The 15117-nt window shown below is 37.3% G+C and overlaps 1 protein-coding gene across 1 annotated transcript in view; it reads right to left on the bottom strand.

Moving 5' to 3' along the window:
• The window catches only part of CTNNA3 (catenin (cadherin-associated protein), alpha 3), a 518658-nt gene that overhangs the window by 119503 nt on the left and 384038 nt on the right, over positions 1–15117 (bottom strand). The window contains exon 12 of the mRNA XM_009894002.1: positions 7899–8099. Within this exon, the coding sequence (XP_009892304.1) occupies positions 7899–8099 (201 nt within the window). The remainder of the gene's footprint in view (positions 1–7898; positions 8100–15117) is intronic.

Genomic DNA, 15117 nt, shown 5'->3' with positions numbered 1-15117 from the left:
GCCCCCCCCCCCCCCCCAATCTCTTGCATCATTTCCAAATCTAACAGTTCATCGTTACTAAGGAGGGAACCAGGAAGGTTAGGAAACAGGGCATGTCTGGCTGAAAGGAATCTGGGGGAGAGACTATGAAAATCATAAGCAAAGCACACTTTGGACTGGTTAGCTGGATATAGTTGAAAATATTATTGGGGAAGGAGACCATATAGTTTTATGATTATGATGTAACATGTTATGACAATTATGAATTTTAACATTTTAAAAAGTATTCCACACAAAAATGAAAACTGTGGAAGATGCTTTTTGTAAATTCAAGTTAGAAAACAACAAAAAATGAAACTATAAAGAACTGAGAGTGATCTAAAACTGAAGAACAAGAAGTTACCGCAATTTTTCAGATCTAAGGAAATCCTTAATGAGACTGGATTCACACTGAAGACTTAAAACAAAAAAGTCCTCATAGACTATGGAATACAGTATTAACTCTTAAGCACTAATGATGTGTGAAATAAAGTTACGCAGTCCACAGTTCTGTTCAGGAGGCAGATCATGCTCTGACATGTAAATGATACAAAATTAAACCATTAGAGGAGTGGCAAATGCCAAAGAATTAAGAACATTTTGGACTGTAGGGAAAAAAAAAACAGTAAGTACATCTGACCAACTGGCTTGAGGAAGCATCAGAAAAAGCCAATACTGCTAGATTAAGAACTAATATGTTCCTATCACAATGAATCTATAAAATAGATAAAAACTTAAGACTGTTGCAAGGCAGATGTCATCTCCAATGCACTATCTTGTTCCAAAAGGCAACAGGACAAAAGGATTCTTTGAATGCTGAATGGCAAAGGAAGTAATTGTTAAAGTGATGTCTGAGACGTAAAAAGTTAATCAAGGACCAATGCAACAGGCAGAGCACGCTTACCATAATTCCCAAAAGAATGCAAAATACCAAGTGTCAGGATTTGTGGGCACAAGACTACGAGAAAAACATTATAATAACACTAATGGAAAAAACATTGGCACAAAAGCTCTGGAAAATACATTCAAAATAAACACCCGAAGGTTTACAGAGCTGTAAGTGAAAGGCAGACTACAGAACTGCAAATGAAAGGTCCTTGATGTTACAGAGGTTAAGGCACTTAAGACTCTGTGCAAGAAAGTCACAGCTGAAATGACGGCAATAGTTTTGACATGGGCACACAGATAAAAATTGTCCAAGTTAGAGAGTCTACATCAGTTAAAAATACCTAGTACGAAAAGCCGTAGTAGTTCCCTGGTCATTTTATCAGCTTAAGGAAGGGCTGTCATTACGAACGGACTCTACTGAATGGGACCAGGGCAGTGATTCTTAAGATCTAAAGAGAAAATATATTAAAAGAGATAGATAAAGATTATATACACATTGGAAAGTCTTGAGTCATTTCTTAAATTAGTGTCAAGTGAAGAGAAGCAGTGAAGATTTATCACAGTGTCACATATGATGAACACAGAAGGACAATTCTACTGAAAATAGAGAGGTTAAAAAAAAAAAAAAGAAACAAACAAACCCACCCAACAAAAATGGTCTCTCATATACACATAGATTTATTTTACCGACTGGAGAAAAACCCCACACGCTTACTGTACACTAGTATACTATCATCCTCACTTCCCCTATAGGAGTAAAAAACTGATTTCACCAAGGGCTTGTGGAAATAGAAGAAACTAAGACAAGAGTGGTGTTCCTACTTTTAGGAACGCTTACCCAAGTGTCCTCTGCTCCAGAATCATACTGCAAGTAACACTGGCTTCACTAGGGTACATGGCAAATTCATTATCATGGGAGCAAGATTTAGAATGTACAAGGAAGCCTCTCTTTTCCAGTTTCTTCTGTAAATGCCACCTAAACAAACAGACCCTTTCCCTGCCTCCCTCCTCTCTCCCCACATAACTAGCCGGAGAAAAACATACGTGCTGGTAACAGAAATGCATTTACTATCCTAATTCCAGAAAATGACCTAACAACCAAAAAGATATCAAAATTAAATTGAAAACTGTAAGTTATTAGCTTATTAATCAACACATTTTATATTAATGCTGTTTTTTAAATGTTATTCTTACTAACTTTTATCTTGAGAAGGAGGAAAAATTTTGGAGACTGTGTGTTTAAAGACTAGTACCCTAGACATCGAGTCTGCACTGGGCAATCTGAAGCACTGAACAAAGCCCGTGGGAACAGTGCACTGAAGAGGAGCTTTTTCTCAGTACCTTGGAGGATCACTAAGTGCAACAGCATTTTAAAGCAAGCAAATGTGTAGTTAAAGGCATCTTAAGTCCCACAGTGTGTTCATAATCAACATGGACATTACTGTCACTAAGAGTAAAGAAAAGCTATTTTTCAGCTACAGGAAATGAAAAAGAGATGGGCAAAAAGAAAGGCCATTATGTTCAGGGTCATTTTTTGATTATCTGGAACAAAAAAAAAAATTGATGATATTTATTCCTGTTTTTCAGAACATTCTTCACATCTGAAGCAAATCTCAGCTTTTAAAGCCAACATTTTTAACACAGTTTCACAGAAAGATGAGAACAGAGCCTTACAGGAAAAAAAGTTAGCGGCAGACCTAACTGAATGGAGGTTACCAACTCTGTAATAGCATAACAGTCACAAGAATGAAGAATTACTGCTTAAGTGATAGTTTGACAATCATCATGCAATTATAAACAAAAAGTATTTTAGGCTAAGTCATGCAAACAGCCTCAGATTTTTTCTTAATGTTTTTTCCCCTCTCAGCTCTTACAGTAATTCTCTGTTGAAAGGTTTCTTACAAGCAGTTCCATGTCTGAGTTGTACACCAATTTTACAAGTTCATCAATTCCAGAATCTTGCATACACAAGCCTCACTACAGTTTTTCTATCAAATGTTTTGGGGATTTTTTTTTTTTTTTTTTAATATTTTGCAGCGAAAAGACTCGGTCCTCTTTAGCAGTCTTTCGGCTTCACAAGCAAGGGCAAAAAACATGAAATACTAAACAGTCTCAGATAGCAAATATTATCTTTAAATCTCATTCTGAGGGTGATGAATGACCAGTGGAAAATATTTATTAAAAATACTTGTCTTTTTAAATTAGTGAAAACTTTTGATTTTACATGTACCGCAGAATGAGTGAGATTCATCCAACTTATTTTAGCTACCCCCAAATAAATCATCTAGAATAAAGTTGGTCATATTGGTATCTTTTATACTACAAGAGGAGGTAAAGAGCTTCAACAGCTGATTCATCCTATCTGATCTGAAGATCTATCTTAGGAAAAGTCAATCAAGTCTCTGGAGGTGCTTCTCTCTCCGCATTTTGGCTTAGATGACATACCAAATTTTAGAGGATAAAGTAAGTACCAAATGTCACAGTGGGCACGAGAAAACAGACCGCAAAGCCTTCTTATGTTTCCTCCTTGGTGGGTGTCTTTTGGGTGAGAGCATAACATTCTTCAACTGGAGAAGACAAACAACCCTACCGCAAAAGACTCAGACAGTGGACAAAGGAAACCGTCAGTCATTTTGCACGAGCTGTTGCGACAATCCTGCAAACTGTATTTGAAAAGGGCAAGTGAAGCATCCAGGAAAATACAAAGTCATCAGCTTGTGCACATAGGCATGCAAGACATGCAGATAAATGGAAAAGGTAAATAAAAGGCAGAAGATGGAAGGAAGCCTGTATCAGACAACATTAATATCCGTTATTGCTAAGATAAGTTACCTTTTCCCAGAGAAAAGCAATGCAGTAGATTCAGTCCACCCTGCAGTATCATTTAATAAAGTACCATACAAGAAATCTCTGTTTCAGGTGGAGTAGATCAGCATTAGTATGGAGGCTATATGACTGATCACACTGACAGGGCTATCAAGCGAGAGAAGACTCTTGAAGATGGCCAAAATGACCATCTTGGGACCAACAAATAAATACACTCATCAGTGACACTGGCAAACAGTATAGTTAAGAATGTAATTAATATATTAATTTAACGAATCATTATTTAATTGAATATATTAATTTAATTAATATATTATTTTGAGAACTGTTACATTTGTTTTTCATTCCAAATACAACTTCATTACTATTCCTAAACTCAAAGTTAAGCCCTGTCCCTATGTGAATTACAAGGTATTTCATAATTCTGATTGTAAGAAGCTGTGGACAATGGTTTGCTGTAATTCCATCAGCACTGCTGGAATAAAAAAATGTGGACTCAAAACTCCAGTGATGCAGAGAAAGATACCTCCACTAGGTTCTTTACGACAGTTAAAATACTTATCCCTCTGTGTCTCCACCCTTTTCCTTGTTTTTTACAAGATCCTTAGATCTAAGTAACTAGAGGATTTATATATATGTGTATACATACTTGTATGTGTATATAGTATATCATTATACTTTGACACAAAAGCAGAACTGTAGACAAAATTTACAATAAATACAGGCTTTTTACTGTATCAACAGATATATGCCATAATATAAATTATTTCCTTAAATTTAACTGCTGCAGATTCTGGCAGGCAGTTAAATAATGGAGTAGACTGATATTTAAAAATACAGTACAAGGTTACTCTTCCAATTCTGAAGTGGAAATACCTTAGGTTTTTATAAAGTGTTTCTAAAGGTCTCATTTTGCTTTCATGTAAAAGTACACAAACCCTATCAAAATGCAAGGATCTGCATATTTCAATCTAATCAACAGCACCAGACATTAGGAAAGAGAGAGTAGTACCAGTACTAACATTTTCAGTCTTAACCATACCAGAATACAGCCTGAACCTCTACCACCTTTGTACTTGTAAAATCAAGATAAGAAATGCTGATTTAAACACTTGCCAGCACTGAGCATACAGACCACACAACTGAACACTCTGTTCTCCAGTGGTCCATAAAAGTTTCAGACAGCCCCTGTGGCACACATTTCCAGGGCATGATTCTCAATGCTGACTTCCAATCATCTACAGTAGGGAGCTGGCTGGAATGCTCTTTCCTATCCACATACATACATGCCCTTCCCACTGATGTTTGAGATCAAGAGGGGAGAACGCCCCCTACATGCCCTGTGATGTAGAGCAAGGACCCCGTCAGCATGCTCACTCAGACCAGGAGCTGGGAAGCATTTTTTTTATTCCTGCACTCCACACTTAGTTGTAGCCTCGTGTACTTAGACAATGTGACATAGGAACTCTGTACCGACAGCAGCAGTCTCCAAATGAACTATCCTCACTACCAGATCATATATTCTCTTCCTGCAGTCTTCTGCTTACTTTCCAAATCAATCCTGTGGACAGCAGCCTCATCTAATATGTGACCTTGGCATATCTAAAGCAGACTCATCCAGTGACCTGAATCAAGCAACTGTTTTGTAACATAACTGTGTATGATCACATAATCACAATGTCATAATCCATACGTACACGGAGTGCAAATCAAGGCTGCAAAGACAACTTTAGTTCTGGTACTACCTAAATTCTAAGAGCTCAACTACACAACGTAAATGGTTCTCTTACAGGGCATTGTTAGTTTGCTTGAGGTTTTCTTCTTGGGGGGAAAAGGAAGGGGCAAAATGGAGGAATGGCATAACATAAGCCTGAGGAAGCTGACACTCCATTTTACAGTGCTGTAGAGATCCATTCAGCTGTCAATATCTGGTATCTAAACATGATCACACAACTTGATCTAAGACATTAAGCATCAGTTTTAACACTCTCTGTATGGCAGTACAATTACCCACTTTACCATCTCACATATGTCTGATGCCTTTCAGCTGGAGAGACAAATTCAGTGATCTTATGCTCTTTTCTTGAATATACTGTAATGCATAGAATTTAACCTCTTCTTTTCTTTTAAACTACCTCAACATATGTGCTACAATTTTACCTCAGCCTTTGTCTTAACAAACAGTAAATGTACCTGTTCCTCTTTATGCGCAATTTCTCTGTCCTGTTACATCCAATTTGCATCCTTCCCATTTCTGGCTCCCTTTCTCTCTTTCATCAGCGTTTTTATTTCTCTGCAATTTCCATGTATGCTATTATTCTATAATTCTATTTTCACTAACTCTATACTCTCCCTGCAATATTTTTTCTTTAGTAACACATTAGTTTTTCACTAGGCATAAAGGACGCACTTCACTGCCCTAGGTTTCTCATGCAGGCTAACTTAGGAGCTAATGGCAGCACAAATACACAATTCTCTCGTAGTGAAGTGTCACCTTGCAATCAGCTGGCTCCTGAAAAACCTAGCAGTGATGGAGTATTTTGGGTTACACCTGAGGGCTGCAGCCTACTGGCATTTCCCCTGTAAGCTGAAACAGTTAAAAAAAAAACCAAACAACAAACCATCAAGCAACCAAAAAACATTGCATAATATGATGTCTCTTCACTGCAAATCATATAAATACAGGTAAGAATGAGAAATATATGTCTCTTTTTTCCAGTCCTATTGAATAACATAAAGATAATGGATTCTTAGGTTTGAAGTACTGCAAAGACATTTGAGCAGATGACACCATGCTTGATATCCCTTGACCCAGGCAAACATTCCAACAAAAAACAGTTTTATGTCTTCCTGTCTTCTGTACATACACGGAGTTAGGTACATTATGTATTACTGTCAAAGAAAGGCAACAGAACAGAAATCAGCATCAATTCCTTATGTGTTTAAAGACTACCAGTTTCAACAAAGAAGGGCTCAGCTTTTACACAGGAATCAAAACTATGCTTTCCTATAATTGCTGCTTCCCTTGAGATTTGTCATAGTACTTTCAGAAGTTATGAAAAAAAGATGTCATGTTGAAAAGTTCTCAGATTTTCTCATCAAAACGTCAGAAAAGAAGATAAAACCAGGCAAGTCTATTTCAAATCCTTCTCACTATTCTGTCCCTTTTGCCACTTCACTGTGATGTCAATTCACTCTTGTTTTACACAAAGTCAGTTCTGACCTGGACCAATTTGAACCAATTAAGAAAGAGCTCAAACAAAATTCCTGTCTTTTCTTGTGGTAAAATAAAGTAAGTGTCAGTGAAATATAAGATACCAGAAACTTGTTTAGATTGACAGAGCTAGGATTTAGACTTCTGAGTTCATGAAGCTGAATCCTATATTCCAGAGATGTACAGACTTGCCAAAAAATTTCTTAACAGCAATTTTTGAACTGCCCAACTATTAGACTTGCAACCCCTGAAAACATGGAAGTCCTGGGAGCTCCACAGATAATTTTCTTTTTTAAGTATGTACTATGAAAGGCAAGAGATACATTTATGTAAACAACAACTGTTGTAAGCAACAGAAACCATTTATAGAATAGTGCAGTTACACCCCTGCTGACAGTACAGGTACATTCCAATATAGGATACTCTCTTTTTCAATATAATGAAAAAGGAAACGGACACACTAACCATTTTAGGAAGTTCCAAATTCGCTTAGCAAAAATGAAGATATTTGGTGATATTTAACTGCTGCTCAACAGTCCTTAAAAGGGGCAAGTACACACAAATCGCAAAGCGAGTTTGCCTTTCATATGGTTAGAACAGATGTGATGAGGCGAGTAAAACAGAGTGGAAAACTGCTGCCTCATCAGTTACAAGTTTCCAATTTTTTTTATTTGCATTTATTTAAGAATTCTGGTAAAAGTCTGCCATAACTTAAAAAGCCTTACACAAATGATGTCATTCAAATAAAATTTTGAAAATTAACTTTGAACTGCATGGTACCATCCATAATTGGATAGCATGCTGAAAGGAGATTAGAGACCATATAGTGAATTATTAGTGCATAATTAGTGTATTACATCAGAGAATCACAGGATTCACTTTAAATGTGGCATATAAAGAAAAGTTTACACTACTAAAGAAACTGAGAAGGTAGCTTAGAAATCAGACTTACCATTCTTGGTCAAATAGTGAACATTGGTCATCACTCCTTCAGTGTAAGCCCCTGGTTCATAATTGTCCATCTCACCCGAAACAATGTGAGCTACTCTTGAAGCGCGCCCTCGGATTGCACCTGCTGCACGATCTAAGTTGTCTGCATTTTGCTCTCTCAGTGCAATGATACACTTGTTTACATCCTCAAGAATATGGCTTTCTGCAAATAAAACAACATTTCTTTTAAGATCGCATCTCTTACGCATTCAGACACATTGACACGGAGTTGACTGCATTTTTTTTCCCTGTTGAAATGCACTGCCTAACATAGGCTTGGATAAAAACCTTACAATATGAAATTTACACTGAACTTCCCCTGATAACCTGGAAACCATTTATTGATTCCTAGAATTTAAAGGTACAGTAATACCTTTAAGCAACAGCAACAATAAAATAGAGTCAGAAAGTGCTAGAAAAATACGAAAACCACAAAACTTTACATACTCAGTGAGTAATTGCAGAATGAAGGGAAATGTAAAGGGAGTAAAGCTGTTACTTATTGTTGAAACCTCCTTAAGCCACTGTGACAAAAGGTTCCGTAATGAGATAATTCTCTGTCAACAAACAATTGCTCAAACAACTGAACTAACTTCTTTTACATCAGTGTGTTAGGATGTTCATGCTAAATCAAATTCTTAAGTGAATAGGAAGGGTGGTATTTTTGCCTGGTACTAAAATTATGTTATTACTTATTAAATTTTTGCAATATGCAACGTCATTGCAAAATGTGTATTGATTAAATATTTTCCATACGATTTATGTGTCTTCTTATTTATTGTAATATATTTACTGTATTACTATGTATCTTATTGGTTTATATATTGTTGGTGGTGTTCAAATAAATATCTACAAATATGTATCTATATACAAATATATACAGTATCATTTATCAGTGTATTAACACCATTACACAGCACTGGCTTTCCTACTACAGTGGGCCTTCTTGCCGCACAGTACTTTCCTCCTTCAGCTCTCTCTGTCATCTCCTAATGACAGGATTGCTCTTTGCTATTATCATGCTTTCATTCCAACAATATTCTTTTCCTCATTTGAATCTTCCTGTTTAGAATTCCTCATCACTTCACAAATTCAGAGCCACATTGAGGAAGTCAAGAAATTCTTGTTTCCTTCATCTCTTCTACAGTATGGCACCTGGTTTATTGTCAATTCTAGTTAAATGACTTGCCACAACTTATCCAAAGCCTATTCATTTTACTTTACTAATTAAAACATATACACATTATAGTCACCTTCTGCCTGTCCAAATAAACATACATTCAAAATTTTACGTTTCTGGCACAAAACAGAACACAAAGTTTGGGAATGGGCAGGGACATGCTGTTAATCTCTGTGAAACACATAATGACACAGAACCTGTAAAAGTTAAAAAGTCTCTTAGACACCAGTTCTTGGATGAGAGAGTAAAAGGGTTAAACATGATCCTCCTAGTAAAAAGCTTTAAGAAAAAAACAAACATGCACAAAATCACCCCATTACTAAAGGGCAATAAAAAAGGACTATTCTTCCATAACACTATTGAAAAAAAAAAACAAAAAACCAACAACACAACAGTATGTATCACTGTAATTGCTATCTTCTCACTATAGACAACATTTAACATTCACAGGGCTTCTTCGATATTTCATAAAGTTAAGACAAAGTAACACCGGGGAGCTGAAGAAGCGTATGTTGTATGGTTATCCGAAGTAGCAGCCAGGGATGCCTTTGCTAAGAAAGGGAGTTGAAATAAGCTAACACTCTTCCTTACAGGTCAAATATGTTTGTACCTGGCAGTCACCTGCAATGCAGGTAGAACTATAAAGTTGCTCTTGCTGCTTCCTCTTTGATGGACTTTTTTTTTTTTTTTCCTTTTTTTTTTTAAATGGCAGCAGTTGCCCTATGCAGAGACAAATTGAGCTGCTGGACACACTTCCACACTAAAAGGTGCCAAACACTCAGTACAGAAGAGACACTTATCTCGAACCTTTCGTATCTATTTCACTCAGCTCTATGCGATGTAATCACCTCACTGAAGGGAGTTTGATGTGTATTTGTGTAAGACAGCCAGAAAAGAGAAACTGTTACAACACACATAAATACAACATGAGCATGGCATATTAGCATTTCCAAGTCACCCATGCATAATGCGAACATTTAAAAAAGAACAAAGATTTGGCTAGAGGAAAGCACAAGGAGAAGATGGTTGCTTAAAGACTGATGGAAGCAACTGTTTGGTTCACATGGTCAGAAATGAAAATGTAGACAAATGCGGAAAGATGCCAAGAAAAGAATTATACAATCCTTCTTCTAAAATTACCCTTCTGTTTTTCTGAATATTAATTTTTCTCAACATTTTTCAAATAGCAGTGGTATAGCTGCGTTTGTGTTTAACAAACTATTTTTTGATACTCAAATACATAGTAACGGGAAGAAGAACATTGGCAGGAACGCTAGAGACAAAGGAGAAAATACTGGTACTAAGTAATTAAGACTGGTCATAAAACCAAAGGGTAAGGGTAAGAGCTGAGTAAGAATTCAGATCAAGCTAGAAGACAGTACCAATAATATACGCTAGTATTACCATCTATACCCCCAATACTGACAGACATATTACATTTTTGGAGGCAAAGTAACGTAAATATAAAATTTAACTTATGATATAGAGGGTAATACTATAAAATATAATGAAAAAGAGAGTATGTTTATGGTTTTAAAGCTTAAACACTTCTTAAAAGCTTCTATATTAATTTTGTTATTGAATTTCTTTTCCTATGCAGATCTAAAATGTGCTTTGTCTCTCGAAGTGCTACAAGAATATTAGAAATGCAAGATGTGAAGGCAACAGATTTGCTCCATCTTCAGAAGCACCACTGTGAAACTTCTCTTGCGCTAAGCCATGAAATAATGCAGAGCTTACATGTTTCTTGTTAACTCACATGAATGCCATTCAGTATGTCAGTATTAAATGACGTTTTATGTTATACAATAAATTATGGTAATTCCGACAGAGAAAACACACTGTGAGGTAATCCTGAATTACTAACTGTGCCCGGCATGAGTATTTTGGGATTCTACCTACACAAAAATTAGGAATTCTGGTTCAGTTTATGAAACTGCTACATCACAGAATGCTTCTGTGCATATGGAAAGTCCATATCCTTTCAGTACAGGTCACCAACCTCCAAGGTCACCAGAAAAAGAAAAGTTTAACAGTGGTGACTTTGTTAGTGGTATCTGTTCAGTCTGTGCGTGTTCTCTAACTACACCCATGGACTACCACATACATGGAAGAAGATGGGCAACAAGACGACTGGCAACTTTTTCAGCTCCACCCATGTCAACCACAGCACCAGAAACTGTGAAAGCATGCCACAAATGACAAGACTCGCAAAGAGGTTCCAGGGACCACCCTGTGCTGTACAGGTTCATAGCGCCTATTTATTTTTTCAGGCACCTCTCCCTGTAAGCTTTCTGCAGTGAGAGACTTCCAAACAATCCAGTCTGTGAATGTGCAGAAGGCTGGGAAAGGCTGAAGCACTGAAGGAAAATAGAGAGCTGACATGCACACAGAATGCAGGAGAAAGGACTAACAAAACCCAACTTCTGTTGCCATAGGTATGTCTAAAATGAAGTAATATAGATCACCATTAAAGTTAATTACAAAAGGGGATAGCGAAACCTCCACTTTAAAGGCCTTTGTGTGAAGAACACACCGCCTTTTAACTGTTTAGCAAAGACAACAACTAAAGGGCTTAGTCCTGTGCAAATAGAAAGGTAGGGCTCTCCCGATATCTACCAAGTGAAATTTCCACAATGGAAAAACATAGTTAACTCTTTAACTTGTGTGATATGAAACGCAAGTAAATTTAAAAAGAAATAAAACTGCATGTGGCCTAAGGGAAATACCGTATGAACGGAACACACCATGGAAAGCTCCCAGTTTCCAAACCCTTATAACAGATGTCAAAAACGCCACTTTCATGGAGAAAGATAAAGCAAACTTGAGACCAGATGCTCAGTGGAAATGCTATTAGACATGTACATTGTGGCCTGAGATCCCAATTAGCTGCTTTGTTCCAAAGTGGCAAGAACACTTTTAAGTCATTTTAAGAATCCAACTATCAAAGCCCATAAAAATATCAGGGAATGTAAATTAGAAAGTGACACATCCTTCCAGACACTGTGTTTCAAAGTAAAAGATGGAGGCCAATTCTATGAACTGTATAATGTCCATCCACCTTGTACTAGAAAAGATGTGCAACATCTGTTCGTGCCACATCCACACATTGTGACATGCAAGGGGTCAGCTGGGAAGTTGACAAATGCTGTACTTATGTCAAAAACTCACAAGCTTTTGTCAGCATGACAGAATGCACACACAATAAGAGCACTCAATAAACATAAATGACCTTGTCCCCACACACTGGTGCTATACTGCAGTAGCCTTTCTAAATATCTACAGCCAACACGCAGTCTCACAACGTTCTGAAGCTCTTCCCAGATGAGGTACTTCATGATCAATAAAATGCTGCTTAACATAATTTTCCCAAGGCACAAACCAGCTTCTACACATGCCTTACCACGTCTAATGGAAAAGGAAAGAAACCAGCACTGATCACAGTCCAGCTGAGATTGTTTTAACCTGTACCTTTCTTAGCGATGCTTCCTCCTCTTAACAAAATGCATTAGATCAACTTATGATTTCCATCCAAGTATGCTACTTTCCAATGCAGAAAAGGAAGATTAGGATGATGTACTATCTCTTTGTCGTGATTCAGAGTGTCTAGTATAGGAGTCAACTGTAAGAGTGGATTGATAGATGTTTAAGACTGCCACGATCACCACAGCAATTATCACGAGTGGTGCACTACACCTTCTGATTTTCCTTTGGGATCTTGGTGTTAGTTGTACTGGCCAAAAAACTGTAGCTCAGCTGAGCTAATCACTGGATAATAAAGCTGTCTTTGACTTGGCACTGATAAGGCCTCAGCTGAAGCACTTTTTATTAAAGCTACTCTGCTCAATTCAAGAAAATTGTGGACCAAATGGAAACATTACAGAAAAAAAGAAAAAGAATTATTAGAAATTTAAGAAATATAGTATATGAAGAAGCATTAGAAAACTCAATTTGTTTGATCTCCTGAAGACAAGATGGAAAATAAAAAATAAACACTTTCCTGCAAGCCCTAAACCATAAAATTAGATGTGGAAATGTATGCAGTGACAGTTTAGCCTGACCAAAATGACTTCTTTTACCATCTGTTGGCATGATAAAATGTGAAGCAAAGAAACTTTGTGCAAAAAGTAAAGTTCCTTTCAGACCAATCCTGCTCCCTGGACATGGTACCTTATAGCGCTACTCAGAAAAGGATTCCAAGTTTTCCAATTATGGCACTACCTAGTATGGCAAAAGACATACTCCCACAGAATCATAATGCTTTTATGAACCCCCAAAAGATATCTGAAAGCAAGTAATTAATAATATCCGCACTTAGATTTAGCAATTTCTGGTGCCACAGTTAAGAGAAAAAGACCGCTAAGGGGAAAGAGCAAGTCCCAGTATACAATTCCCTGTTATCACTCCTGTATTCACACAAAGTAAGAAGCTGCCTTTAATTCCCACCTTTTTCCTACATACCGAAGTTCAGAGAATACTCAAGGCTAAATCTCTATGAGTAATCTTATGAAACAGATTTTCTTGGCACTTGGGGCTCTTTTAATATAATATCTACATTCTACAAGCAAGACAGTGTCTTAGTCACTATTCAAAAAAAAGAAATCACTGGTAATTACTTAATGTTCAAAGCCCCTGGCAACTTCAATAGAAGAATTTTTAAATGAATAAAGAAATGGAGAAAAAGAATTACTGAGAACAGGAAAATAAGTATCCTTTCTTCTCTGATTGTATTAACTAAATCTATTTTATCTGCCAAAACTAAGAAACTAGATGATAATTTCTAATATTATTTGTTGCTAACCTAGCTGACAACACTCCCATTCTGGATCAGACCAAGAGTGGTACAGAGAGGCAAGGTTCACAATGATCTGGTATTCACTCAAACGCAGGCATGGTGCTTCCAAAACACTCAGCTTTAGACAGATATAGCGATAATTTAAAATGCACATAAACATCTACTGTTATGTCCATCTTAAAAAAAAAAAAAAAAAAAATAGGGAGGAGGATCCAGAAAGCTACAGGCTACGGCTTCACTCCTCAGTTCCTGGAAAAGTTATGGAACAAGACCTGATGGAAGGCACTTCCAGGCACACAAAGGACCGGAAGATGATTCAGGAACAAACAGCATTGATTTACCAAGGGCAAATCAAGCATGGCCAAACTGACTGCGTCAGTGATGAAGTACTGGCTCTGTGGATGAGGGGAGCGCATTGGTTACTGCCTATTTCAAGAACATTTTTGACACAGTGTCCCACAGCCTCCTTACATAAAATCTAGAGAGATAGCATCTGGGTGGGTGAACAAGAAGGTGGATGAAGCAGTGGTCAGACCATCAGGCTCACAGAGAAGTGGTCAGTAGCTCAAGGTCAAACCAGAGGCTAGTTAGGGCAGCTGCTCTTCAGGAAGGGTCAATGCTGAGGCTGATACCATTTAACTTCTTCATTAACACCTCAGGCAATGACACAGAACACACCCTCAGCAAGTCTGGAGGTGACATCAACTTGGCAGACTGGCTGGCTGGTACTCTATAGAGGACAGGGCTGCTGTTCAGAGCAACCGTGACAAGCTGAACAAATGTGCCAACAGGCAATTGGTCAGAAGTTGAAGCAAAGGAAACTTAGGACACGATGTAAGGAAAAAAAAAAAAAAAAAAAAAAGAAAAACAAAAATCTTCATTATGAGCATGGTGAAACACTTTAACAAATCACACACAGAAACCAGAAATGAACTGAGGTAGAGACAACGGGTGCAAACGCTTTTGTTTTCAGGTGCTAGATAAAATAAAGTACTATTACTTTTAAATAACGCTGAGAGAGTCACCCACAACTACAATCTCATCCTGAATGGGGAACTGTGATACCACAAAAGAGCGAGTTTGGAAGACTACATACATGAAAACCCTCCTGAGTTAACAGGTATGCCTCATACTAATGGATACTAGGCTGTAAGGACCAGTTTTCCTGAAAGAACATGCTTAGGAAGTGTGCCAGAGAGTTCCTGG

The sequence above is a fragment of the Charadrius vociferus genome, unplaced genomic scaffold, assembly GCF_000708025.1.
Source record: "Charadrius vociferus isolate BGI_N301 unplaced genomic scaffold, ASM70802v2 scaffold611, whole genome shotgun sequence".
Taxonomy (NCBI): Eukaryota; Metazoa; Chordata; class Aves; order Charadriiformes; family Charadriidae; genus Charadrius; species Charadrius vociferus.
This window is presented reverse-complemented; position numbering and strand designations above follow the sequence as displayed.